Raw genomic sequence first — 27487 nt, 5'->3', positions numbered from 1 at the left:
AGGTGGGTGTTAAATGAATGAAAGTGTGTAGTGAAAAAATTGGAAAATTAACGGAGTTAATTCCGACAGTATTAATGTCATTAAATAATTAATGCAATTTGCACAATAGTGTTGTGTGTGTCATCTGTATTAAACAACGCCTGAATAAGTCCCTGTCATCTGATTGGTTGGTCGTTAATCACGTGTAATTGAATTATGCGTACCAACCCACGGCCCGGCCGCACCGCAAAAACAGACGATCCATACCACGGTAAATAGAAGTTCCACTGCACTGTCACATGATTGGTGGCTCTGACCAATCAGATGACGAGGATTTAATCTGGTGTTGTATAAAACAAATAATGAATGTTTCACATTCGTGCAATGAAAAGAATTTCATTCGGTGACAGATGGAATGTTCCATGCAACTCGGCTTCGCCTCGGAGAATGAAACATTCATGAAATTATTCTTACCATTGCACTCATAAACATTCATAATACTAATAGACAAGTGAGATAGAGTTAACGAGTTTGAAGCTTGTGACTACTGCTAAGTAATGAATGACAACAAGCTCTAAATTGTGTACATGTTTGCACCAACAGCCCCTTCTTAAATGAGGTATACATAAAGATAAAAATGCTGCACACACAATAACTGGAATGTTTTTATTTTTTTCTTTCCAAATTTGATCTAGTTTCACTCACTCTAGAAAGTCAACTGTTTACCTGCTTTTGTTATATTTCAGTGGAGTGGATCGTGCAAGTTAGCTAATTATGGTTAAAATCATATTTATTTTATATCATAAAGGTAAATAGTATTTTTTTAAAGATTTTGTGGAGGGTGTGAACACATCACACGAAATGAGCCCTAGGGATAATTAGTTGTTCACATGCTGTGGGAAGCACATTAATGTTTCTTTTCATTTTGATGTATCCAGTTTGACATCTTATACAGACATGTGGTTGAGAGAGTTAACTGGTCCTTTTGATTTCATTTGTGTAAGATTTGTTAAAAGGTCAGTTACTCCACAGAAGCTCCAGCGACTTGTGACTCGGCAATTAAAGATATTTAGGTCTTGAAATCGTTGAATACGTTTTGGTTGGACTGAATTTGGGCTTATCCTAAGACATCCTTTCCCAACCTCAATCATTGATATACAGACCGACAAACGGCACAACAGCACAATTAAAAAGATTTCGAAATCGTGTAGGAAATGCCTTACAGAGTTTGGAACTCGAAAATGAAGGTAACACTTTGGAAGTATCCATAGGAGTTTCACTGTCACAAATCAGTACCGTTCTCAGAGTCAAAGTCAAAGAGGTCCTTTTTGCCGTCTTTGGCTTGCTCTGACGGCTCGGGGTCCTGGAACAGGATAATGTTTGTCTCCCTCATAGGTCCTTCTGGCTTGGCTGTTGCTCCCGTTAGCGACTGTAGAGACGTCGACGATGGGAATTTTGGAATACTGCTTGTGCTACCTGTAAGGCCACTGCTCAAGTTTGTCTCAAGAATCCCGCTGCCTAGACTCGTCTCCAGGACACCGTCTCTTCTCTGCACGTGGACGATGTCTTCGAAGCGGGTCTCCTTGGCAGCCGGTTTCAACTTGGGGCCGAAGCTGTTGGGACTGCGCACAGGACTGGAGTGGGGCCCGTTGTTGACTCCGCTGGGGTTGCAAGTCGACGTGTTGCCCGGAGAGATGACCTGAAGGAGTCGCACAACTGCCTTCAGGTCTTGGCTGAGGTTGGATACATCTTTGCTAAGATTGGATACCTGCGTGTATAATGCCATCCAGAAATTTAACAATTAGAAAATTTAATTTGTCTTTCTGCGCGTATGTGTCTGTTTAATTGGTGCCATGCAATGGATAGGGGATGGGGAAGCATAGGTATATACACTCTAAAATATAAGCACTTTTGCAGATTTGACACGGAATATGGATTCTGTTTGGCTTAATACTTTTCAGGGTCAAAAAATGGCACTTTTTCCGTGTCAAAATGACTAATTTGCCAAGGTTTCAGAGTCAAACTGACACTGCTGTGGAACATTTTCCGTGTCATTCTGGGTCAATCTGACCAGGGACTAAGTCTTGAGTGTACTTCATGTTATTTCTCAATCTCACCTGTCGATCGAGTCTCTCTACACTGTTTCTCGTGTATTCAATCTCGTGTTTGAGGTCCTCCGTACAAATGGACTCCGAAGACACTGATCTGGAACGAGAAACTGAAGGAGGACAAACACATTAGACGCAACATTGCCATCTGTGTTCCAAAGTTTTCTGAAATAACGGCATGGAAGCATTCATAGCGCAGACAGAAAGTGCTCTGAATTGAATTTGAAATGTAACCTCTTAAAAAAAGTAATCATTGGGTATTTCTTAATACCCTGCAACTGTACATATTATTTTCAGCGTGTCTGCATTCTCAATAGTTTCGTTCACGTACGTTTTACGTCCAACGACATATCCGTTAAGTTGTATATGCTTACAGTCTCATTTATACATGGAGAAGAAGAACTGATTACTGTTTCGGTTGACTGTGTCCTCAGCACTAGGGCTACAGGGTGGGGGCTACATTCATAGCTTGGACTACAGTTAGGTTTATTTTCGGATCGGGCTTTAGGTAGAGGGTTGGGGTACATTGAGGTCTAACAGGTTTTGGGAATACATTTAACTACATTGAGGTACAGTGTTGGGGCTACATTTAGGTCTCGGGCTACATTTGGGTACAGGGTGTTGGGCATACGTTTTAGGTTATATTTAGGTTAGAGTTGGAAGAGTTGGAGCTACAGTTAGGTCACGGGCTACACTAGGTACAGTCATACCGGCTTACAATCTACATGTAGAAGAACAATTGGCTATGGTGGATAGTGTATGGATATTTCTTGTCCTTTTAAAGGTCGACATTTAGGTATACAGTCGTACGTGAATACAATCTCATTTCATGTAGAAGAACAATTAACCAATCGAACTTAACCATAATAAACCTTTAGGTCCCCAAATCCGACGTCACATTGAGGGCAGGCCTTTGTTCTTCCGTGATACGCATGAGTATAGATATAATTTTCCGTCACCGAATTTAAGTAACAAAAACACTGCCCCCAACTATGCAAGGGGTACACACTAAAAATATTCGGGTCAGATTGACCCGGAATCCGGATTCTATTTGGCTCAACCCTTTTCCGGGTCAAAAATGACACTTTTCCGGGTCAAAGTGGCAGTTTTTCGGGTCATGACCCGGGTCTTATTTGGACCCGAAAAAGTGTCATTTTTTTGCAATTATATTTAAAATTACCATATTATCTTCAGTTATTAATGTTACGTGGCAGTACTAAGGATATACCATGGCACAAAACTAAATATAGAATTGTTTTTCATTGCACGATGTCAACAAGTGTCATTTCGGAAAAGAAAAAAGTGTATGACTCGAAAAGTGTTGAGTCAAATACAACCCGGTTTCGGGGTCAATCTGATCCGGATGTCTTTATAGTGTATATAATTATATATAATTTCGTAAGGCATTAACAAAACTCTGTAGTCCGTAATGGCATGATATGCGTACCATGCGCTAACTGGGGCGATGTGAAACTCTGTCTCATGCCCAAGTTATAATGATTGGAAAGTCTTTGTTTAGGTGCCATGGTGAGGCTATGATGTCTGGAAGCTTGTTGGTGGGCGTTTATGGGGAAATCAAACCGATGCTCTCGCTTGTACTGGTTGGCGTTATCCTCGACTCCATCTACAACCCTGGAAGAGATCGATGCAAACAATAAATGGAAGAGAAAAAAAGGATTACGGATTTGAAATGTATACGGTGTATAGAAAGATTGGTTTATCGTTAGTAGGTTGCTTTGTACACAATACAGTCAAAGAGGTCCTAGCCGGTTTTCGTAAGAATTTAAAGCCGCCTAGAGTGAACTGCGTAGTTTTGTCAATTTGCACGTGCCAAGGTGTTAGATTGGGGTTACATTTTGATGCGTTTAGGTACAGAGTTTGAGCTTTCATTAGGAATTTGGCTATAGGTACAGGGTTATGGGGCCAAATTAGGTCCAGGCTGCATCAAGCTAGGTATGGCACTGGGGATGCTCAGCACTCGGCCTACAGGGTGGGGCTACATTAATAGCTTGGACCAGTGTTGTAGTCGAGACCGGATAGTCCGAGACCGAGACCAAGACCGAGACCTGAAGATTCGAGACCGAGACCGAGACCGAGACCGAGACCAGCCCCTTCAAGGCGGACCGAGACCGAGACCAATGTGGTCCGAGACCGAGACCGAGACCGAGACCGCTGATAATAAATAACAATAGTCGAAATAAAAAAAACAAGACACGTTATTATAGTTGAAAAATGTAACCCTTCTATTCACAAAGAATACAGACCAAAATGTTGACCAGTGGCAGTGTTGACAAATTGATACATGACACCTTACTTGAGCAAAAAGTAGTTACACTTAAGAAATATGGGCTTTGACATGTTGTCTGCACCCAATCGTGACAAAAATAAAAAGTTAAAGGTAGATGTTTCATCTGTTATAGGAACTCGGATCCTAAACTCCACAGTCACCCCTTGGTTTCAGCTATGACTTCTAACGGATATTTAAAGATGCAATTTTAATTTTACATTGTGCCTCTTTTTTCCTAAAATAAAAATAGGACTTACATGTAACTTCTAACAAGACTTGTGTACTTGATTTTAAAAAATGGGAGCTAGAAAATGTTGAATTAATTTTTAATTTTCTGTCATAGAATGTGGACTTGTACATGTAGACCCACAAGTTGCGAGGTGGTAGCCAGAATGTGCCAGATATGGATTTTTATTTTTTTTTCTGAACGGGATTTTAATTTTTGAGGAATAATGGGGTACTTCAAAATGAGCGGCCAGAAAATGGGGTCTCATCATACACTCTCATGGCAACAGTGAGTGGTAACTGGTAAGAGTGTGTGAGTTCAATGCTGGAAAATCAGGTAGAAAAATTTACTTTTTCTTCAAAATACTGTCCCAAATTAAAGAGAACATTGTGTGGGGGCGAAAATATAACTAATTTGAAGCACCTCATTTATTATTAGAATACAAAATGCAAGTGATTACGCCCACAGGGGTGGGCTAAACTACACAATCCCCGAAAATGGTTGACCCTTATTGCATAAATTGTTACAAGTTCATACTTTGCTTTATGTGTCCGACTCAACAGATAAATGCCGAACTTGCTCCAAATCGTTCAGTGACTGGTACTGCTGCAGCTTTACATGTACTTTGGGGACTTTCCAACGTGCAGTCGAGTCCGGCAAACCGACCACGATATATAACAAGCTTGATCGATCTACGGGCTAGCAAATGTTTTAACTAACAACGGTACTGAACGAAGTGAACACAAAGTAATCGATCGAGCTGTAAAAGCTACATATTGCCGGTCTCGACCCGAGACCAGCCAAAATATCGAGACCAAAGGGGACCGAGACCGAGACCAAGACCGAGACCACTGCTTCCGAGACCGAGACCGAGACCGAGACCAGCAAAAAGTGGTCTCGAGACCGGTCTCGAGACCGAGACCGGTCTCGAGACCTACAACACTGGCTTGGACTACATTTTAGGTGCATTTTGGGCTCGGGCGTTAGGTAAAGTGTCGGGGCTGCCTCTCTGCAAGGGCGAATCAGGGAGGGGGGGCAACGGGGGCCATGCCTCCCCTAAAAAAACGAACCCAATCTTTTTTTTTTAAAGTGACGTCGCAATAAAGGCAGCGTACATCACCATCCTTTCCTCGACAAATTCGGTTAAAGTGGTCAGAAATTGCCTCAGATCGCACAACAGAGCATGGGCCCTCGATCGGCCCCGAACCCCACGCTGTAATTTTGTTGACCCACTTATGGGAGACAAACTGTTTTTGGCCACCCCCAAAAGAGAATTGTCTCTGGCTATATTGAGGAAGAGGGTTTCGAGAATACATGTTGCTGCATTAAGGTTCATGGTTGGGGGCTACATTTAGGTCTTGGGCTACCTTTGCATACAGGGTTTTGGTAATACAATTAGGCTACATTTAGGAAGGCCTACAAGATTGGGGACTACATTAAGATTGGGGACTACATTAAGGTTCGGGATTACATTTTGCTACATTTATGTATAGGGCAGTGGGGGCTACATAGGTGCCGGGTACATCTAGGTACAGGGTTTTCGCAATACATTAGCTACATTTAGGTACAGGGTTTTCGGATTGCATTTAGGCGACATTTAAGTTCAGGTTTGGGGCTACATTTAGGTCTTGGGCTACATTTATGTACGGGGTTTTAGGAATACAAAGTATTTAGGTTACATAGGTACAGGGTTGGGGCTACATTCAGGTCTTGGGATACATTTAGGTACGGGGTTTTAGGAATATAAATTATTTAGGTTACATTATGTACAGAGTTGGGGCTACATTAAGGTACAGGGTGACACATTAAAGGTTACATTTAAGCATAAGTTTGGGGCTACAGCTGGATCTCTTATTACAAAGTACAGGCTTTTAGGAATATATTTAGGTCAGAATTATGTACAGGGTTGGGGCTACATTTTAGATACTGCATAGTCATTGCAAAAGTGACCTGTCCGAGTCAACGTTATGTTTAAGATACACTCTAAACATTCCCCGGTCAGATTTGACCGGGAATCCGGGTCCTTTGGGGTCTGACACTTTTCCGGGTAAAAAAATGATACTTTTTCCCGGTCAAAATTACACTCTTCCGGTCAAAATGGCCCGAAAAGTGAGTCAAAGAAGTGTCATTTCGACCCGGAAAGGTGTCAGGCCCCATGGGGACCGAATTATGGGTCAAAATGTGACCCAGGACTTTTAACAGTGTAGTTCTGTCTTGAAAGAGCAGCGCTGTAGACTTAGATGTTTACCTGGGGCTTAAATCCGGTGGCACCCCACTGTTCACCGAGTTACTGACATCTAGCAACATGTGTTTGCTCCTGTCTAGAGGCATCATCTCGATGGTTTCCGTGCCAACGCTTCGGTTCTCCACGTCTTTGGCTTTCTCTGCCAGCGCAGCCTCCTCGTCTTCTTCGTCGTTCAGCTCAGAGATGGAAGTCAAGCGGGATGGGCGACTGTCGTCGTACTCAGCTTGAAAAGGATCCGGCTGCTTATGAACGATAACATTAATGTTGAAGTTTAGTTAAAAGTACCATCTTGTCGATTCATCTGCCTTAGATGTAAGTGAACATATTAAACAAGTATGAAAGTCCATGCTCTTCAACAAATTCGGTTTTCTCCAAGCAAATTTTGACTTTTAAGTGTATTATTTTCACGTCTATATTAAAACCTCTAATTTTTTTTATTTTGTGTTTCCCCATTGCGTACAAATAGATCCGCCATATTTGTCGTCGTCATTACGAAGTGACATTAACCCCCGTAGATGTGAATGTGTGTTTCGAGATACCAGCGATTTAAGTGGACGATGTTTTGAAACGGTGGTTTGGATATCGTTTTAGCCTCAAAATTCTTTTTTTTTTTGCATTGTCTGAAAGCTGGAATCTTGAATCACACGTTAATGTATGATGTTTATTGAACAAATAACAATTAATGAATTATCAAACTAATTAATCATAAGTACACTTCGTGAAAACTAAAAAGAAAGAAAAGACAACGCTGTGTTCGAGTTTTCACGAAGTGACGCTACCCGTGTGTAATAGCTATGGGCTTAGCGCTACTTCGAGAAAATGCCAGAAGTGAGTCGCACATATCACGTTACATTTGTCAGTGATATGTGCCGTCTATTTCCCGTCCTATTATCAAATCTGGGCCGAAACCACTCTTCCCTGTGAGAAATTCAAAACTAGTGAAGTAATTATTCAAATGCTGAAAGTGGATCGATTTTGTTTTTGTTTCCTTCGATGTCTCATTCGAAATTATACAGGGTGTAACCCCCCCCCCCAAATGCAACCCTGAAACATATGCCTTTTTTTCAAAAACGTGATTTGTGAATTGTTATGTTTTGTGTATCAGATTCAAGCTGAGAGCTGTTTCTTTCAAACACTGAAGAAATCATGAAAATAGCACATTGGGTTCCTGAGAAAATGCTAATTATGTAAAAGAAGTGATTTTTTTCATCCTTTTCACCCAATGGTGCTTTAATCAGTGAAACATTGTACTGGAAGCCCACTGTGCAATTGTCTTTCATTTTGGGCAATATCTTTAATATTTTTACATTCATGATGCTGAAAAGGTTTAAAATAGGACTAGTAAAAGGATAAGATACGTGTTCAGTTGGAAAACAAAAGGTATTTTTATCGAATTCATTTGTTCTCTTGTCATATTATTTGCCGTGTTGTTTGTAAGGATTAGGACACAATGCCATTGGTAATGCCATTGGAATGGACCAGAGTCACATAATTGGCATTTACTCAGCAACACAATGAGCTATTTTCATGAATTTGAACAAGCTCCCAGCTTGAATCTGTTACCCCAAAACATAACAATTCACAGATCACGTTTTTGAAAAAAGGCAAATCTTAATGTTTCAGGGTTGCATTTTTTGGGGGTCGCCCTGTATAACCTATGTATTGCTTAAAAAACCCAGCAAGTTAAAAGAAATCTACTTCTTCAAAATAAGACTGGAAAACAGCAGGACAGTATATATCTTTAAGATATAAGTTCCCTCTCTCGAGCAAGCTTATGCTTGATTCAACTGCTGTAGATGGACAAGAACATCTTAAGCAACAACTTCAACCGGTTATTAAATTTGGTTATAAGTTCGTCTTCAAACGTCGCTGGCATTCAACGTTAAATATAGCTTGCTATTTTCAGAGTATATACTTGAATTACACCGTGCCTCCCAAGCAAGGGCGGATCCAGAACACAATTCTTTTTTTTGGGGGGGGGCAACAAAAAGTTTTGGTCCCCAAAAAGTGTGTCCAAAAATCTTACGGCGTGGGGTTCGGGGCCCACTTAAGGGCCCCGAATTTTTTTTAGAATTCTAGATGCTCTGTGCTGCGATCTGAGGCAATTTCTGACCACTTTAACAAATGTTTTTTTGAGGAAAAGATGGTGGTGTACTCATTGCCTGCCTTTATAGCCAGGTCACTTAAAAAAATGGATTCGTTTTGTGTTTTTTTTTTTGGGGGGGGGGCATGGCCCCCTTTGGCCCTCCGGATCCGCCCTTGCTCCCAAACAGTCTCTTCAAGTGGAGTTTTTATCGTTTCAGTTGAAGAGACAATTTTGTTGTCTGCGTCGGTGAAACCAGCAATCTGAGCTTCATTGAAACTCTTTAAGCCACCTCAAGGCTGCTAAATTTGTTTGAGATGTCAGACACATCCTAACTGAAACCCTGTAAAAAGGGCATCGCAACAAATTGGCTTTTCCGCCAAAAGTGTTCAAGTCACATGCAAACCTCTTGCTACTGCCTTTGACATTTAAAGCATGACTACTCGTATAAACAGCTTGAGCGGGAGACTAGCGGCAGAATGCTTACATCTTGATCGGAGCCTTCCCTCAAATTAAATGTGAGGTCTCTGGAAATCTCGTCCTTGAACTTGGACATGTACTCTGGATAGTTGTTCAGTACTTCTTGTAGTTCATGTCTGGAAAATAGGGATAAAGCGCAAGACAGTCGTGACCTAGTTATCTGATAGTTTAATACGGCACAGTGATAGAAGATCACAATCTAGAAGAGTTGCATAAATTACTGCTTATTAAATGCATCGGGCTAGTGAGGATAGTATGATTGCGTCTGAATGGGAAACTTTTGAGACGATTGGTGGCAGCAAGAAGTCCTTTTTAAGTACGTCATGTTTTAGCTATGTGCGCATGTTCAAAATGTTGCAAACAATAGAAAAGGACCGATGTGTTTGCTGCCACCAAACGTCTCAAAAGCCTCTCATTACTTGGCTACGTATGGTTGGCAATTTAGCATGTAAGTTGACCTCAGAAACTTGCGAGATTTTACGAGAATACAGCACATATATGAACTACAACGTGTATAACGTCCTACTTTTTGGCATTTATTTTGTGTCCTGACTAAACCACGCCCATCCAATCAAGGGCGGTAAAATGGAATCATCGAAAGAAAAGCATTTCAATTAACAACATAATATTGAAAATATTGCGAATTGATGACTTTATACAATTCAAAATGTTGACTTCAACTTCCCTTTAACCGATCAAACGGGGTCTGCGACTAGACTTTTTGGTGTTTGGCACCAAGACGTCCACACGAACTGGCGAGACTTGCATGCTCTATAACACATGCGTCCATGGAAGCTAAAGTCAATTCGCATAAGCAAAGGTGTTACTGACGGCGGATAATAATATGGCGGATAGTAATATGAAATTAAAACGTATGTATTTAAATACCTCAAAACACTTCATTTTAGCTCCATTGGCAGTTTACTTATGGGAAAACATAAGGGAAGACACTGACAGAATATCATTTCGAACCATTAAGAATACCTACCTTGATACCAGCATCAAATCACAGTAGGTTAGTGCATGGACGTCTCCACTACTCTGAATTAATGTTTCCGTGTCATAAAGATCACATCCAAACAAATCACCCTTCCCTGCAATAGCAATGGAAATAAAGCTTAACTTTGCATTTTCTATTTGCCCCTATAAAAATGTAGGCCTGGTTTGTTTTTACACACATTTCTGATACTTTTTGCACTTTGTGATTTCCAGCTACAGATCGCAAAGGTATTGTACAGCAGTGCATCCCCGTTGAGCAAAATAATACAGAGATTGCTTCGTCCGTACACAAACATATTGAACCAATGTGTTTAGTTTAGCTCTACAGAGGATGGAAAAGGACATGTACCAATTTCGTTATGTCACTAGACTAACTGAAAACAAGAACAGAATGTTCCTTTGTTGTTTCACTTGTTTGTCCAACTCTTCGTCCGTCCAGCTGCATGTCTGCCTTTCTGCACGCCTGTTTTGTTGTTTCTTTGTCTTTTGTTTTTCTCTCCTATTTAACGTGCCTTCCATCGCTACTTTTTAATATTATCTGATTTTTGAATGACTTTCTTTCGTTATATCCTTAATTGATATTTGTAATAAATTGGGATCAGAATGGCAGCTTATTCATAGACAGCCACGGTTCATTATCGTAATTATAAATTTCTGGTAAATTGTACTTTTTAGCTGCGAAAAGCAGCCCAACAAGTCGTCCTGTCTCTCAGTTAGATAGATAGTTAGTTAGTTCGTTCGTACGCCCGTTCGTAACAGACGGTAGAATCATATGCACTATACATCACCTTGGCCAACTCCTGCCTGAGATGAACAAGTCCTCCTGTCTCTACGTTAGTAAGTTCGGTCGTTCGTTCGTTCGTAACAGACGTTTGAATGCACACCTGTGCACTATGCATCACCGTGGCCAACTCCTGCCCGAGATGAACAAGTCCTCCTGTCTCTACGTTAGTTAGTTCCGTCGTTCGTTCGTTCGTAACAGACGTTGGAATGCACTCCTGTGCACTATGCATCACCTTGGCCACTCCTGCCCGAGATGAACAAGTCCTCCTGTCTCTACGTTAGTTAGTTCGGTCGTTCGTTCGTTCGTAACAGACGTTGGAATGCACACCTGTGCACTATGCATCACCTTGGCCAACTCTTGCCTGAGATGAACAAGTCCTCCTGTCTCTACGTTAGTTAGTTCGGTCGTTCGTTCGTTCGTAACAGACGTTGGAATGCACACCTGTGCACTATGCATCACCTTGGCCAACTCCTGCCTGAGATGAACAAGTCCTCCTGTCTCTACGTTAGTTAGTTCGGTCGTTCGTTCGTTCGTTCGTAACAGACGTTGGAATGCAAACCTGTGCACTATACATCACCTTAGCCAACTCCTGCCTGAGATGAACAGAGGCCCTGTGTCACGTTAATGGGTCTCCAGTGAGGGAGGATAGAGTTACATTATCGAGGTCACTTTTAGTTTGCATTGTGAATTTACATGGCACAATCACAGGGCATATGCATGAACACAAACTCATTGGCCCACAGCTACCAAGATCATTTCGAACTTGTTAAATGTTGTTTTTATTAAGATTTTAAATAGACAAATATTGAAAGTATTTCATAGATACTCACCTATGATTGCAACCACCATTCCCTGTCTTAAGATTTCCATTGAACCGTTGAGAAGGAAATATAAAGAATTTAAGGAGTCTCCCTGATGTAAGATGTACTCGCCAGGCGCACAGAAACCTGTCTTGACCCTAAGAGACAGCGACCTGGCAAGAAAGAAAAAAAGTATTTCATTCTTGTGAACATCACTTTAAAAAGGTTCTGTCTTTCTTCTGCCACCTCTGTTTTGTATAAAACAAATTCGCCTTGAGAGTAGACTGGTTCTCAATCCCTACATTATCGATCCTAATGAGGCGGCAACCAGTCCACCATGCAGAACTGAATCATGGGCGTCGAAAACGAAAAAAAGGAAAATAAAAAAAGGGAAAAAGATGTGCGAAGCCATATCGTTATTAATTTGATGGGGGCGGGGAGGGGGTAAGGGCAAATGCTCCTCTGCTCACGCTCGGAAAAATGATAATTGGGAATATAATGAAAAAGTTAAGGAATTTAAGGGAAAAATTTGCTTTGCCCCCCCCCCCGGAAAAAAATTCTGGCGACGATCATGAACTGAATCACTGCCTGGCGGAAAATAATTCATTTGTTTTAGAAATTTTTATTCCACAACTAAATATTCGATGTCTCATTCAAAAGTGAATAACTTTTATATTTTCTAAAAACAAAATAACACTCGAAACCAAATGTTTCAATAAAATGTTTTGGAAAAAAAACAAGGATAGTACAGCTTTATAACAACATGGCAGATTTATTTCCATTTCATCTAAAAGAAAAAACACTGTATCGACAAAAAAACCACCTATTTCTCAGGCAATCAATGTGCAGAGATTAATTATTGAAGAGACGTAATCGATTTTTATTTTGATTCCTATACTCATTAATATTTCAGCTGTAATTCCGGGACTTATTTTACCTAAGGCATCCTTGGCTAGCCTCACCAAATATTGGTAATTGTAAGAACTCTTTGTGAAGGTGCATTGTGACATCGGCTCTCAACTCCTCGGGAAACCGAAGTAACATCTGAAATCAACCACCGTATGATCAAGTTTATCAAAAGCATCGAACTATAACTACAAAAACTATTTTCACCAAACTGTATAATACTGAATTAAGTGAATCAGGCCTACATGGTACCAAGTACACGTTGATAATGCAAAGTTCGGGTACGTTTCTTCTGTAGAAATGTGGGAAACGAATGCATATTGAGTTGGCAAAATGACACAGTAACTGACATTTGACACAGAACTGACACCAGGCGGCACCTTAAGTACGCAAGGCATAGTGACAAAATATACGTAAAGATACAGCATACGTTGCGCAGTGACAGCATATAAAGTACTACGACATTCCCTGAGGCACTATGACAGTATTCGGGCCCAAGGACATCAAACGCTGGATGATGGCATAACAACAAACTCAGCATAAAGACAGTACACAAGGCACTATGACGATATTTCGAACCTAAGGACAGCATCCACTGTACAATGAAAACATACATGGCACAAGGATATCACACACGGCACTATGACGATATCCGAACCTAAGGACAGCATACAGTGTACAACGATGACATACACGGCACAAGGACGGTACACAAGGCACTACGACGGTATCCGAACCTACCTGACGACAGCATACACTCTACAATGACAGCATACACGCCACAAGGACAGTACACAAGGCACTATGACGATATCCGAACCTAAGGACAGCTTACGATGTACAATGACAACACACACGGCACACGGCACAAGGACGGTACACAAGTCACTATGACGATATTTCGAACCTAAGGACAGCATCCACTGTACAATGAAAACATACATGGCACAAGGATATCACACACGGCACTATGACGATATCCGAACCTAAGGACAGCATACGATGTACAATGACAACAAACACGGCACAAGGACGGTACACAAGGCACTACGACGGTATCCGAACCCAAGGACAGCGTCTGCTGTACAATGACGACACACACGGCACAAGGACGGTACACAAGGCACTGCATGTATTCTAGACGCATAACAACCTGGTTCTTTGGCAGCACGACACATTCGGTACAATGACGCCACTGCTCTCTTATTAAGTTTCCAACAAAACTGGTTCCGACATGCAATAAGGTACATATCAACACTGTTACCACTCCACTGGTATACTGATACAATTTGTTATAATATAGACGTAGTGTGCACACATCGATGGGCCGATCTGTTACATTTGGTTCATAAACTAACGAGGGTCAAAATGCCCCAACATGTGTGACGAGTTTATCGTAGCAGTGTAAAACCAACCACCTACCTCCATGGTATCGATACCCATGTTGTTCGACCACGACGTGTTAAAGTACTCATTCATCCTCGTCTTGAGATCTGCCGGAATGTGATGTGAACGTACAAAGTCTTTAAGATCTCTCAACTTGAGATGGTAGAGTGCCCGCTTCGAGTACATTCTCTGCACAATCGCTGTCACGTTACCAAATACTGCCGCGTGGCACAGAGCTGGTTGGTAAAAAAAAAAAAGGAATGTGTTTAAAGCGTTTGTATTTAATGACTCAAATGACAGTCACAGAGATTAAAAAAACGATATAAAAGGGAATTTATGGTATTTTATGTGTGGTAGAGCCTTCATGAAAGAAGATTGTCATGGGCATCGCCAGGATTTTTCTAGGGGGGGGGGGGGCAAAGCACATGTTCCCCCCGAAACCCCAGTACTTTTCCAGCATATTCTCGATATATCATTTTTCGAGGCTGGGCAGGGACATTTGCCCCCATAAACGCAATATGACTTCGCGCCTCTTTTTCTTTCTTTTCCCCCTTTTGTTCTCCTTTTTTTGTTATCTTGCTTTTCCAGGGATTTGGGGGGGGGGGGGCAAGCGCCCAGGGGATACTATTAGAAACGAGTCTGAAATTAAAGTAAGTCCAGGTGACGAGGTTGGTTTTTAGAGCCAAAATGTCACCGAGACCTTCTTCAGAATTTTTAAAGAACTTTTATTCCTCAAGTAAATGATACCATAAAATCCAATTACTGTGTTGAATGTCAAAAGTCAAAATATTGAAATTATTTGGTCATTTACTTTAAGGCAAAAAAAAAACATGTTTAGCGTCCTGCCTTTTTAAAAAAAAGGAAGCGGGAGGCCCTTTTTGCCCTTCAAAATGGCCGCCCGACCGGGCTATTTTTCAAGATGGCCGCCAGGTTTTTTTTTTTTAAATGGCCGCCATAAATGGCCGCCATTGGACTCAGGAAATGACACTGATGTCACTTAAACAGATGTCACTGTTTAAAATTTATAATTTTTTCGGTTTAAAAAAGAAAGAAAGAAAAAGGAGGCGGCCTCCAAAAAGCAAGCGGGCAGGGACGCTAAACATGTTTGTTTTTTTACAAATCATTCACTTTAATCAAATCCATCCAATCCATCGGAAAAAGGACTACATCACTGCAATGTTCAAGGTAGATCTTCAGAAAGGGCTAAACCTGTTCCTAATCCCTGTGAACTGATCACAGAGGTTTGAGGGTTCTTTCTTCTCGCTTACCTCCTATGAGCATGACAATAATTGTGAAGATTTTCTCGATGTCTGTGTTCGCAGAGACATTTCCAAAGCCGACACTTGTAAGGCTACTTAGTGTGAAGTACAACGACGTAATGTATTTACTCTCATTCCTTGGGCCACCCTCTGACCCGTTGTTTGTGATGGGTGTGTGCAGATCCTCTCCCAGGGTGTTAATCCAGCCTAATATGATAAACAAGACAAAGTAAGTTGGGGAATGGGGAGTCAGGTTGGCCTAGCGGTACTTTCCTCGCCTTCCACCGCTGTGACCCGGGTTCGAATCCCGCCTTGGTCAATATGTGGATGGGGTTTTCAGTCCCTACTTGATTCCGTGGCTTTTCCCCAGAATGTCTTCTTGGCTTTTCCTCCCATTTCTGTTCATTGTCTTCTCTCTTGGTTGGTGTGATGTTCCCCCTTGGATGCTTTGCCGACTGTACGGATACAGATGCAGAAGTCTTCAGAATGGCTATTTACCGGAAAGTCTTTTCACGCATGTGGTCTACACAATGGGTCGAATTTAGCCCATTCCTTGGCATAAAGGGGAATCCTATTTCAAACCATTGGGCCAAGGTGAGGCTTAAACCTAATTCACAAGTGACAGTCAACTAGTGAAGGTTTGTGGTAACACCATGTGGAAATCTCTTCTGGGAAGATGTATGGTTCTGAAAAGAACCGGTTGGTTGTAAAACTCAACTTTCCAATCAGTATGCTCTGATCGTCTTCAGGAGAACTGACGAAGTTCAGAGCATACTGATCGGAACGTCGAGTTTTACAACCAACCGGTGCTTTTCAGAACCATACATCTTCCCACAAGAGATCTCCACATGGTGTTACCGCAAACCTTCCACCATGCAAGTTTCAAATCTTACAGTCAGTCAGTCAGTCAGTCAGGTACAAAGCGGAATATGGGCTGGCTTCTCTCGGACGGCCAAAAAGACACTTGTGTCACCGAATTGTGTAGCGATGTGTCTCAGCGACGACGTTTTGCTTGGTATGAAAGTATTTAAAACGACGATGACTAGAGCAGTCTAGTCGAAACGTCGAGACCAAAGACAATTTCCTTAGAACTTAAAGTAGGACCGTTCTTATCAGAACAAAAATACTTAGCGAAAGTTGATACATGTAATAAGCAGGACAAGTTCTTTTACAGAACTAAATATCTTCTAAGCAGCAGTTATTACCACATGGTGTTACCGCAAACCGAAACGATACCGATACTCCACCATGCAAAGCCTATAAAATCTTATAACGACCAGATAGGTCTAATTGCCTGTCTTGCAAATCCTTTATCGAAAAAAACACAACTCACGGTTAAGAATAAAGACCGTAATGATATTTTACACGTATACACATGCATCCCAAGGTAGTATTACATATTACATCTTTTTCTATGTGCAGTTTTAGCATCTACAATGTTAAATAAGATATTAACACCATACATATCTAATTCACAAGCTAGCTATAAAAGTACATAATACCAACATATAACGCATTCCGTTATTACCTCTGGCTTATTTACAACAAAATGAAACCTTTGGAGGAATATTTGGAAGAGGCACTGCAAGCTCCCTCTACATACCAAGGTTCCAGTTTTGGTGCGAGTCAATCTCCATGGTTCCGATCCCATACCACACACATCCCAGCCAGTGAGCCAGTAAAGCGAAGGCAAGCATCAGGAATGTTAGAGTAATGGCACTGTACTGTGAGTAACGCTCGATCTTCTGTAGGAGGCGGAGAAGTCGTAATAACCTGGCCAGCTTCAGCAGCTGAATGGTGGCAACCTGAACAAATAAAATACCACAAGAGGAAATAACATAATTTCAATATTTATCATTTTTCCAACCTTTTTTGCTCCTTTGAGACGTTTCTAGCTTTGCAAAAAAGTGACAGAATGAAACAAGCACAACGATGCAACCAAATGGCCTAGCCTGAGGTCCATGATATACACCAAATGAAAGCTTATTTCATTCCCATTTCATTAATGTATAGTTAACTCAGAACGTGAGTTTTGCCACAACAGAGTCATTTTTGCAGAGTGGGTAACATATGTCGTTGTGTTCCTGTCAGTCAACTGAACTTTCTTCTCTAATTGAGGTGAGTAATCGACATTCATTCATTTCTAAGTGGCGACCATTCTAAATTTTAATCACACTGCTTTTTCCAATACATTACATGTCTTACCGTATCGACATTGGACACTAGAACAATGAAGTCGAAGGGAACGGCTGCGAGGATATCAATGAAGAACCACGTTTTTGCATAGTGCAGAGCAATTTCCTTCCGCTCATACATCACAACACCCGTCTTGCTGACAAATGACGTCGTAAAATTAATAACTATATCTGTTCAAGGTAAAGAATCAGTTACGGAAATTGTGAATGGGAAAGAGGTGTTACACAGCTATACATTCAAGACAATTCCATGATTGTTGGCCTTTATCACCTTTATCTTTTTATGTATTCCTTTTTTGTTTGCGCTTATTTTTGTGGGGTTGATGAACATATTTTCCTTGACTTAAATTCAGTTCCTGGTTTTTTGCACCTTTTCGTGCTGTTTTGTGTCGTAGTTTTTGTCCTTGGCCTGAACTTGTGAAATTTGATCGTAAATTGAACACAGTGTAAGAAGAACATGTTTTGGATTATTGTCCTCCCACTGTAGTGTCAACATAATGCGAGAAAATATTTTTTTCCTATTTCTACCGCAGTGCAGTTTCTCACCGAATACCTTCTTAACATTAGATGATGGAACAAAGCCCAAGAACGTCAAACGGAACAATATTACAGGTATCAGTTTTAATAACATTTTCAACACAGGTGCTCCGTCAGTTTATTTATGGACAATTGGACACTTTTTTGACATTGCAAAATTGCGCTTTTAATTTAGATTTTGTTCGTACCCAGTTTCACGTGTTTAAACTGAGCCATGTTTAGATTTTTTTATTGCACAGTATGAAAGTGTGAGATCAGAAATACAGTCAAGTAAATATTTTGCAGTAAGTTTGTTTAGGCATTTGGTAACAAAAGACACAAAGAGAGGAAAGTGTGTAAATTCCATAGGTAAAAAATAGGTGTTTAGAAATGTGTTTTACACTTACCAGTAAGAAAGAGAATTTCCACCATAATGTCTAAGATCGTGGTGACCACGTGCTTCTGAGGTTTTACAGCTACGTTGTACGGCACCACGATAGCTATATAAAGGGTTGCTATCAGTACGAGCCAGTCCCATATCGACTTGAAGGTGCTGTAGTGGAGTATTATAAACCTGGATTTCGTCATGGCTGCTACTTTGTACTCGGGAAGGACTGTCCTTTTGGGGGCTAGCAGGCTCTGCTTTGAATGCAAATAAAGGAAAAACGATGAGGATTCCATTCACAGAAACAGAAAGTTAGACTGAACCTTTCTCCAACTAAAAGACTCCATTTCTTCACAAACGTTTCTTTATAGTTTTCACTGCATTGGTCCTCAACTCAAATCCCTTGGGGATATAAATGACGTTTGCAGGAATATACACCGTATTTGTACTTTTTGTGTAAAAATCTCGAATTTTTTTTATCACCAGTTTCTAAATTATCACTTTCTGTGGGATAATTTGTATGAGTCAAGGCAAACCACACATTAAACTCGTAAAGGTGCAAGTCTAAAATATAACAGGAAGGCAAAACGAAATTTTCCCCAGAGAGACTCTTGTGTTCAAGAAAGCCTGCCAACTAGTGTAGGTATATTGGCTCCGAAGTAGCATTGTACTTCAAAGAACGAGACACTACAAAGTGAAAAGCGAAGTTCTACGACAACTTAACAGGAGATGGAACTCTCCATCGGGGTGATGTCAATTTATGCAAACATTAAATGCGGAGTAGCTGCCTCAAACATTGGCTAGAGCTGTCGAACTCACATCTGCCTGACGATATGGACACCCTCAAGATTGGAGTGCTTCTGATGTGTCTTCGCTAATGAAACAGCAGGTGAAAGGTTCAAGTCCCGCAGGACTATGCTTGAGGTGTCTGTTTTCAGCACAGGATTTACGCAAAGTTGCGACATAAAAATTCCTAGAATCACCTCATTGGAATTTATTTTAGCTTATTCAAGCAATTTGGTAACTGTAATTAAATTTAAAATATTACAATTGTAACAATATTGTAATGCAATATTTGCATTGTAATAAGGTGTAATTAACTCGCGTGAATAACCTTTCATTCCCCTATGGTCACGGTTGCAGTAAATAAGCTGCCTTAGACACCAGTGATAAATACCACCAATTCCAAAAATCCGAAAAAAATACTCACATCACTCTCAGGTATATTTGTGATACACATCAATCAAATAAAAGTTTATTTATGTTGAGGGTGGGGGGGGGGGGGGGGGTTGGAACCCGATGATTATAAGCAGAAATTTCCATCCCCCAAAAGAGCCTTATTTTAGGGCCCAATTTTATCCAAATTTCACAGAAATACAAGCTCGCAGTCCTGTTTACGGCTTTCAGCCTTCGGTTTTTTATTAAAGTTCATGGCCCACAAAATGCTTTAATAGCATAGAATTTCAGGCATGCAAATAGTGATTTGGCCAGCGTATGCAATCTTGGGCATAACCTTTTTACTGTCCTGCAACCATTTAAGCGTGCAGACCTGTAAATCGACTTCCATAGACCTCAGTGATAATTACGCGTACTTTCAAAAATTATTTAAAAATGCTCACAACTCTCCAACGTGTTTCGAACACCCATCAAATTAAAGCTTATTTCACCATCTTTCATTTGCTGTTCAATTTTTGGGTGGTAATTCCATAATTTTTGGAAGAAAATTCCATCCAAAGATGATCACCTCTAAAAGTAGTCATGTGGCCCATCGCCATTTTGAAAAATGATGCCTGTGCTCCATTGCAAAATAGAGCAATTTTAGGGCCCACTTTCATCCGAACTTCACACAGAAATACGAGCTCGCACTGTGCCTGCACGGCTTCCTAGGATCTTTTTTTACAAACCTTCGATATCATGGCCAACAAATGCTCTAACAGCAAAGAAATCGAGGGCATACAAATCATGATTTGGCCCGCGTAGGTAATTTTGTACCTGATTACAGGTACAGATCTTAAGGGTGCACATCTGTAAATGGCCCAGAATTGCCTATGCAGACCAAATCACAATTCTCTCTCAAAAGTGATCAAATAACGACAAAAATTGAACAGAAAATGAAAGATTATGAACTTAGCTTTCATTTGATGGGTGTGTCAAACACCTTTGAGAGTTTTGAATATTTTTAATAATTTGAAAGTACGCGTAATTATCACTGTGGTCTATGGGAGTCAATTTGCAGGTCTGCACCCTTAACCCACAAAATGTACAGCGCCCTCATGCGCTCAAGATTGAAGCCTATTGATGTTTTTTTTTATTTCGCGATGTTGATATCAAACTGAGACCTACACTGTTGAGTTTCAGTTTTCTTCTCCTCCTTTTCTCTGGCTCCTTGAGGTGTCCAGAGAGGTGGTATAAGACAGCTCGGCTTCGTCTTCTGGCATAGTTGTAATTAGTTGGGAGATCGTCACCGTCACTGAGGTAGTTGTTCGTGTCGTCTTCATCTTCGTTGTCGTCTTCGTCATCCTCTCCATCCCCTACGGTTAAACAATCTAAGTGATACACTCAAATACATAAAGCGTAAGGTAATACTAAAAAAACTAATAGATCAGTATGTTAAAATTATGAACCAATGGCGCATTGTTCGTACAGCTCATCTGGCTGTTCAGAGCGCAACCCTGAAAACAGATGATTTTACCTTCTACATGTATTTTGATATAAGTGACAAACCATCCTTTCAGATACAGCCATACTGGCGTCGTTCAAGTTTATAATTTTATAATGCTAATCCATAAACTGGGGACTTCTTTTTGATACACCCTGTTTAACATCGTTACATACGTTGGTATTAAACCCCTTCTCTGAGACAATAGGTCAAAGTATGGATTGTTTTGAAACAGCAAAATGTTCATAAGTATGACACCATTTTTAAGAAATGTACGACGGAGGTTTAAAGAAAGTTTTATTATATAACAAAATTATGTCCATGATGAAATTTATTTATTTGATGTCCCAAGAGAAAGGTCCAAAATTTACACATTCTTTTGCCATTGTGCACTTTCTATGTGTGTCTTCTACTTGAAGCATGCATGCAAAATATTATTGTTTATATACCAACGCATTCAACCACAAGTGGAAAATCTATCAAAAATATCACAATTGCTTTTAATTCTGTCCGTCTTTGTTTTTCCTATAACTCCAAGGCAAGGTTACAACAGGTGTTTTGTTTCGTTTTATACTGGATGATTATGATAATCAGCGACCAATCATTGTATAGAGTTTCCAGAGAGCTTTTCCTTTGTTCACTGGCAGGTCCACGGCATGTCTTAAATGGAGAGATAATTCGACATTTGACAAGAGAGTAATGTTCTCAGTCTTTTGAAGATTAACACTCCTGTCAGAGTAAGAAGTTAAATCCAGTCAACTTAGTCCCACCATGGAGCTTCACGGTCCCACTGTGAACTTGTCAGCACAAGGATTTTTCAAATGTATTCTAGCAAAAAGGTATCACTTTTCATCTTCAAGTGTGAGGCAGGTTAACTCTTTGTCAAATATAATCAATTTTTGTACAATTACGTTACAATTAACTCAGAGCTGATTTCCGACGCGCGATTTGATTTATTCATGGGTGTAGCGAGTCGGCAATTGAATTATAATCGATTTCGATTCCTGTGTCTCTCTGGAGGCCGTGCCCAAATCACCCGCACTGCCGTATATAAAATGAACATTTTCCACTGCTCTGCGATTGTGGAATGGCCGATAGTCATCAGTTGTGTGCAGTCAACGTCGAGCCAGCCCCCCTGCGATCTCTAATGAATTGGAAATGCCGTCATCTTTAAGCGGCGTCGAGGGATGCTGCCAATGTTATAATCAAGATGAAATTGTCAGCAATATTGAAGATTGTTTAGATAGCCGTTGCATGCTGCATCATCATTATTATTTCAGTTCACGGCCATGCATTTGAAAGGTCATAGGTATTATCGCTCCGGGGATGAGGATGGAATATCGTTGTTGCAAACCTTTTTTTAAAAGAATTCTTAGGATGCATTGTACTACTGGAAAATTCGTTTTGTTTCGTATTACCTCCGCAGTATCGTGTTTCCAAAAGTTCACTGTACAGTGAAAGGCAATTCGCCTGCTTAACATGCTGTGCGCAGCTACTTCTATACAAGTGAAAAAAATACAGCGGCGTAAAACAACCCTAAACAACCGATTCATCTATGCCAAGATTATCTATCCAACGACAAATTCTCGAAAGTCAATTCTTCCTTTGTCACAATTTACAACAAACGGAGAAAAAAAAATCCCCAAAAAGTTAATTATTTGCGATTCATATTAAGTAAAGGCAATCTCGCATGCAAGGGTAGAGAATGATCAGTGCTCCAAGATAATCGGGGTGCAGTAAATAGAGGTCATGTCTGGTGGCGTTGTTTTGCAATCACAGTGATTGCATCTGATAAAAGTAAACACACTTTAATTTCCTGTCACTCAGCGGACGGTCTTGCTTGTGTAACACCAATGTGTGGTCAGTTTAGAGAGGATTATTATTTTTAGATCCAGTCCTCTGGATAAGGACAAATCAATCAGAAGTACACAGCGAGTGCGAGTCACAGTCCACGGGACACTGACGGTCAGTCCTTAAAAGCATTCTCCTTCGTGCAATGTTGACAATATCGCAACGATCTCTTCTGCTCGAGTTGGGATCGCACATTGCTTGTTTTCCCCAGACGCCTGAGCATTTTTTTTCTTCAAAAATTGTTTTTCGAAATCAAAACAACACTAAGTTGTTGGCTGAAGTTCTTATCGAACTGATCTCCAACGAGCGGAGAGTATTTGACAGCTAATGTCGTAAGCTGTTGTTTTATTTATTACAGGAAACATTTACAGGAAGCGTCTCTGACTTGTTTTTTGTTTTTGTCTGTGTCTTCGGCTACGTTTTTAGGCTCAGGATTCATGCATGACTTTGGAGAACCCCGGCGAACTATGGCTCCACTTTTTGAGCCAAAACTTAGTCTGTGCATTCGGTTCAAACACCACAGGTTTTTGTCATATTGATTCGGAGCCAGAGAAAAAGCCGAAACCACGGGTGCAACCGAGATTTGTGAAATGATCCAGCTGTTATATGATCATTTGTTTACAAAATTTAAATGTTGTGGTCACGTGATTTATTTTTTCTTCTGCAATGTATTATATCTCTTGAAATTTGATCGGTTTAAAGCATTGGGCAAAATAACATCTACAAATTGCAAGGTGTTTGGGCTACCTGTCGCGTACCTGCCGATATGATGTCTTGGGTGACATGGTCTATATACCGACATAGGGGAAGTTCCGCTCATGAGTTATCTAGATCTCGTTGTGACATCTCGTGTGAACCCCACACTTATTTACGGACAGAGCGCTCTTTATTTAAAATACACCAGATTTTAAAAGATCTCACTTCCAATGCCCATCTGCTCGTCTAAATTAAGCACGATCTTCTGCACAGTAAATCGTGCTTAATTCAAAGGAACCCTGAATAGTTTCTCTCTGAGAAAATTGAGAGAGCGTTACTCATCAGCGTAACATATTTTGTGTTAAAATTCGTTTTGAACAGCTCGATGTTTTTGGATAATTTGTTATTGCTCTGGGCGTTTTTAATTTTTTTATTTTTATTTCAGTGCTTTGTTTAGGCATTGTTAAACTTTTTAATGCACACAAAACGCAAATAGCTTAGCCCAGCTTTGGCCAATGACTTCTCCTCCCTGTCCATTATTTAGCACTGTGTCAGCCGCTGCTAGCACTTATCCTGTCGAGTTGTTTAATTTCTGGAAGTGTGGAATGATATTTGAGATTACCCGTATGGCCGTTGACGGAGTTCATTGTCTTGGACTTCGTGATGTCTTTGTGCGATGCTAAAAATAGAACAACTTCCGCCTTCTCATTCTTGATGGGAACAATATCCAAAAGGCACCAAAATGGCGACGCTGTAAGAAAGAGAAAAACAAGCTGTTGTCAATCGATTTCCGTAAAAATATATTTTTAAAGGGCATTTTAACGCCTGCAGTAGCTCATCTGGATTAAATGTGGATGAATAGAGAAAAATCAAGAAGAAATCAAGGTCAAGAAGGGGAGAATTTAAGTTACATAACTAGAACTCAGAGAGCGCAAACATCCGCCAATGCTGAACAATTCCCCGCCACATTGTCGGTACACCCAAAAGAAATACTTGCCTATCCACTGGACTTCCATATTTAATTACACATTTAAAATGTCAACAGGATTGCTCATATTCCGAATTCATCGAAAAATAGCAATGTTGACCGCCTTATATCGTTAGTTATTCAATAAAGCAAATCCTTGAACTCAAACGTTTTGTAGTCCACAAACCAACGCCGATGAAAACATAACCTCGTTGGCGGATGTAACGAGCAGGAGTTTAGCTTCTTAAGTGCAAATGTTCACCAAACGTGAACTTTACTCTCCCAATTAATTGCACTTCACTAGATTGTCTTATTCTTTAATTACGCGTACACATATAACGTACGTTGACAAAGGAGGCCCTTTGTCCGAAGACTTATTGCAATTTGTTTTCTTCATAATTTCCATGTGAACATTTCAGTAAATCAAAACACACTTATCTTTAGGTGATATATTAAGCGTTATTTATTGGAAAGTTTTTTGCTTCGTTACTATAGCAAATGTTTCCAATTTCGGCGTGTGGTCAGTGTGGTTTTCTTTCCGATTTTGATATAGATCAAATCCGGGCACGGTATCAATTCTATCACGGAGGCCCCATTTTGAGTGAAATGCCACTCAAGGTAAAATACTACAATGAAAAGGATAGGGGAAAGATTCAGTTAAGAGCAGATCTTAGGACGAAGAAAGGAAACCTCAGGCAACGAGTTCCACGAAGATGCAACGCACGGGGAAAAACTAACTGTTTACACTCGGGTATCGCTAGAGTGTATTGGTATCAGGGGACTGCATGACAAATCTCCCACTCAAACGTCCTAATGGGAGCACCAAGATGGAGACACCAAAGGAGCATGTGATGACTATACATCTGTAGAACTGGCCAGGCTAAAGGAAGCAACTGACTTACGTCGTGATAACGAATGGGTATGATTTCACTTACAGTCTTTTTTCTGGAAGATGACTTCCGTCTTGTACTCTTCTTTGCTGTCAAGCACTGCCTGAATCTCTTCGATCTTCTCCGGCGGTGTGTCCTTCCCGAACAGGAACTTGCAGGCACAGCTCTTCTGCATGACTTCAGCTCGCGCGAACCCAGTGAGTTCACAGAACCCATCCGAGCAATACACGATCGGGTAGGTGTTGGAGACTTGTGCATTGCCAAGGACGAAATTACTGTCTGTTGGAATAAAAAAGTACAAGAAAATGGCTGTCATTGCTAGCTGAAGAGGAGCGATTAACAGTGCATTGGGCAACATTTTGAGGGTGTACTTCAGAGATGACAGCCAATATCCGTTATTAACTTTAGTTAGCTCGGTGCCGTGTGTCAATCTTTCCGTGTGGGTTAAAAGGTAATCAAAAAATAATGGATTAGTATGTCAATATCATACACTTGAGTGGAGGCATCTAAAAAGGTGGTCCATCAGTTTTCCAGCTGTCATAAATGACTGAACACATGGGCGTCGCGAGGAGAGGGGAGGGGCAGCCCCCCCCCCCCGACAAGCAAAAAAAAAAATCGGGAAAATGCAGGGAAATTATGGGGAGTTTGGGGAAAATGTGCTTTGTCCCCCTCCAGAAAAAAATCCTGGCGACGCCCATGACTGAGGACCATCGTTTTCAAACCTGAAGCTCAAAACTGTTTAGCCAAGTTGCTCTGATATTCTGTTGGTATGAGCTGTATAAACAGTACTTATCATAAGCAGGGTTCGAAATTAGCGGTAGCCCGCTAGCCAAATGCTAGTCAAATAGCGGCGGGCTAGTCAAACTTTTCCTTAAGAAGCCTGGCTGGCGAGTCTAACAATTATTGGGCTACGGCAAATATGAAAGGACAGGAAGAAATAAATCATGACATTCAGAAAGCAAACCTGTATCAATTTGTATTATTAGATCTCTTTGTTAAAAAACACTGACAAAATTGCATCAGAAAAGATGAGAAATCAGTTGGAAATGGGTAAAAACGAATTTTACGTACGACCTATTTTCGTTCCAAAGTCGGCTTGTTGGATCACGTCTGTTTTTACATCGCGTACTTGCTTGAGAACGAAAATGATAACGACATAAAGATTTACCAACGTACATCCGATGGATTCTAGATATATTCAGGCTCGTTTGGATCACGTTTTAATACAGTTCTTATAACGGTCATTTAAGATTTGCTCGTAAATGAAAATAGAATCTTCAAGTTTATTCAAAAAATTGTCCGTCCGAAAAGACATTTGAGTCTCCTGTTTAAATTTTAGTTTTTACCCAATGGACCGCCACAAAATATTCCATACATTTTCATGCTGGAACGAGTGATCGAGTTCCACGAGTCCACTCGGAAGTTTTCGGAAGTGAGAGGTCAATTTTTGGCACGATATTTCTCTTTCACGTCATGCGATTTTTCAGTTTCCATAAAATTTCGAGGGTGATGTTCTTAACTTAAAAATTATTGTACCAAAACTGATTTCAAATACTCGGACTTTTACACGTTAATTTTCCTTTTCGAGGGGCCCTGAAGCACGCCACCAGTGGTCAACTTTAAGGTTCTATATACGTTTTACATGTATGCACATTGTTGTTTATGAGACACTCTATAAAAGAAAAAAAACATGCGGGCTAGTGAAAATGCCCACAGGCTAGTTAGCCCGGCTGGCTAGTGAAAAAAAAGTTGAGGTCGAACCCTGAAGACTTATGCCCTTCCCTTA

The 27487-nt window shown here is 40.6% G+C and overlaps 1 protein-coding gene across 3 annotated transcripts; it reads right to left on the bottom strand.

Annotated features, from left to right (window-relative positions):
• Window positions 1-406: 406 nt before the first annotated feature.
• On the bottom strand, window positions 407-25979 carry LOC119722662 (potassium voltage-gated channel subfamily H member 8-like). Of its 3 annotated transcripts, none has more exons than XM_038192898.1 (16): window positions 25747-25979; window positions 24467-24595; window positions 20982-21169; window positions 18661-18895; window positions 17748-17908; window positions 17146-17347; window positions 15552-15749; window positions 14320-14519; window positions 12929-13035; window positions 12022-12164; window positions 10397-10502; window positions 9416-9524; window positions 6849-7087; window positions 3535-3719; window positions 2097-2197; window positions 407-1747 (listed from the first exon to the last, which is right to left on the bottom strand). In XM_038192898.1, the coding sequence occupies exons 1-16, from the start codon at window positions 25874-25876 to the stop codon at window positions 1262-1264; spliced, it is 2919 nt and encodes a 972-aa protein (XP_038048826.1). In that variant the 5' UTR covers window positions 25877-25979; the 3' UTR covers window positions 407-1261. The 3 variants fall into 3 exon arrangements, with proteins under 3 accessions (XP_038048826.1, XP_038048828.1, XP_038048829.1); XM_038192900.1 differs by having other exon boundaries at window positions 6849-7084; XM_038192901.1 differs by having other exon boundaries at window positions 18661-18892.
• Window positions 25980-27487: the final 1508 nt, after the last annotated feature.

Source organism: Patiria miniata, unplaced genomic scaffold (assembly GCF_015706575.1).
Source record: "Patiria miniata isolate m_02_andy unplaced genomic scaffold, ASM1570657v1 HiC_scaffold_16, whole genome shotgun sequence".
NCBI classification, from domain to species: Eukaryota; Metazoa; Echinodermata; class Asteroidea; order Valvatida; family Asterinidae; genus Patiria; species Patiria miniata.
The sequence above is the reverse complement of the archived record's forward strand: the minus strand, read 5'-3'. Positions and strand labels throughout refer to the sequence as shown.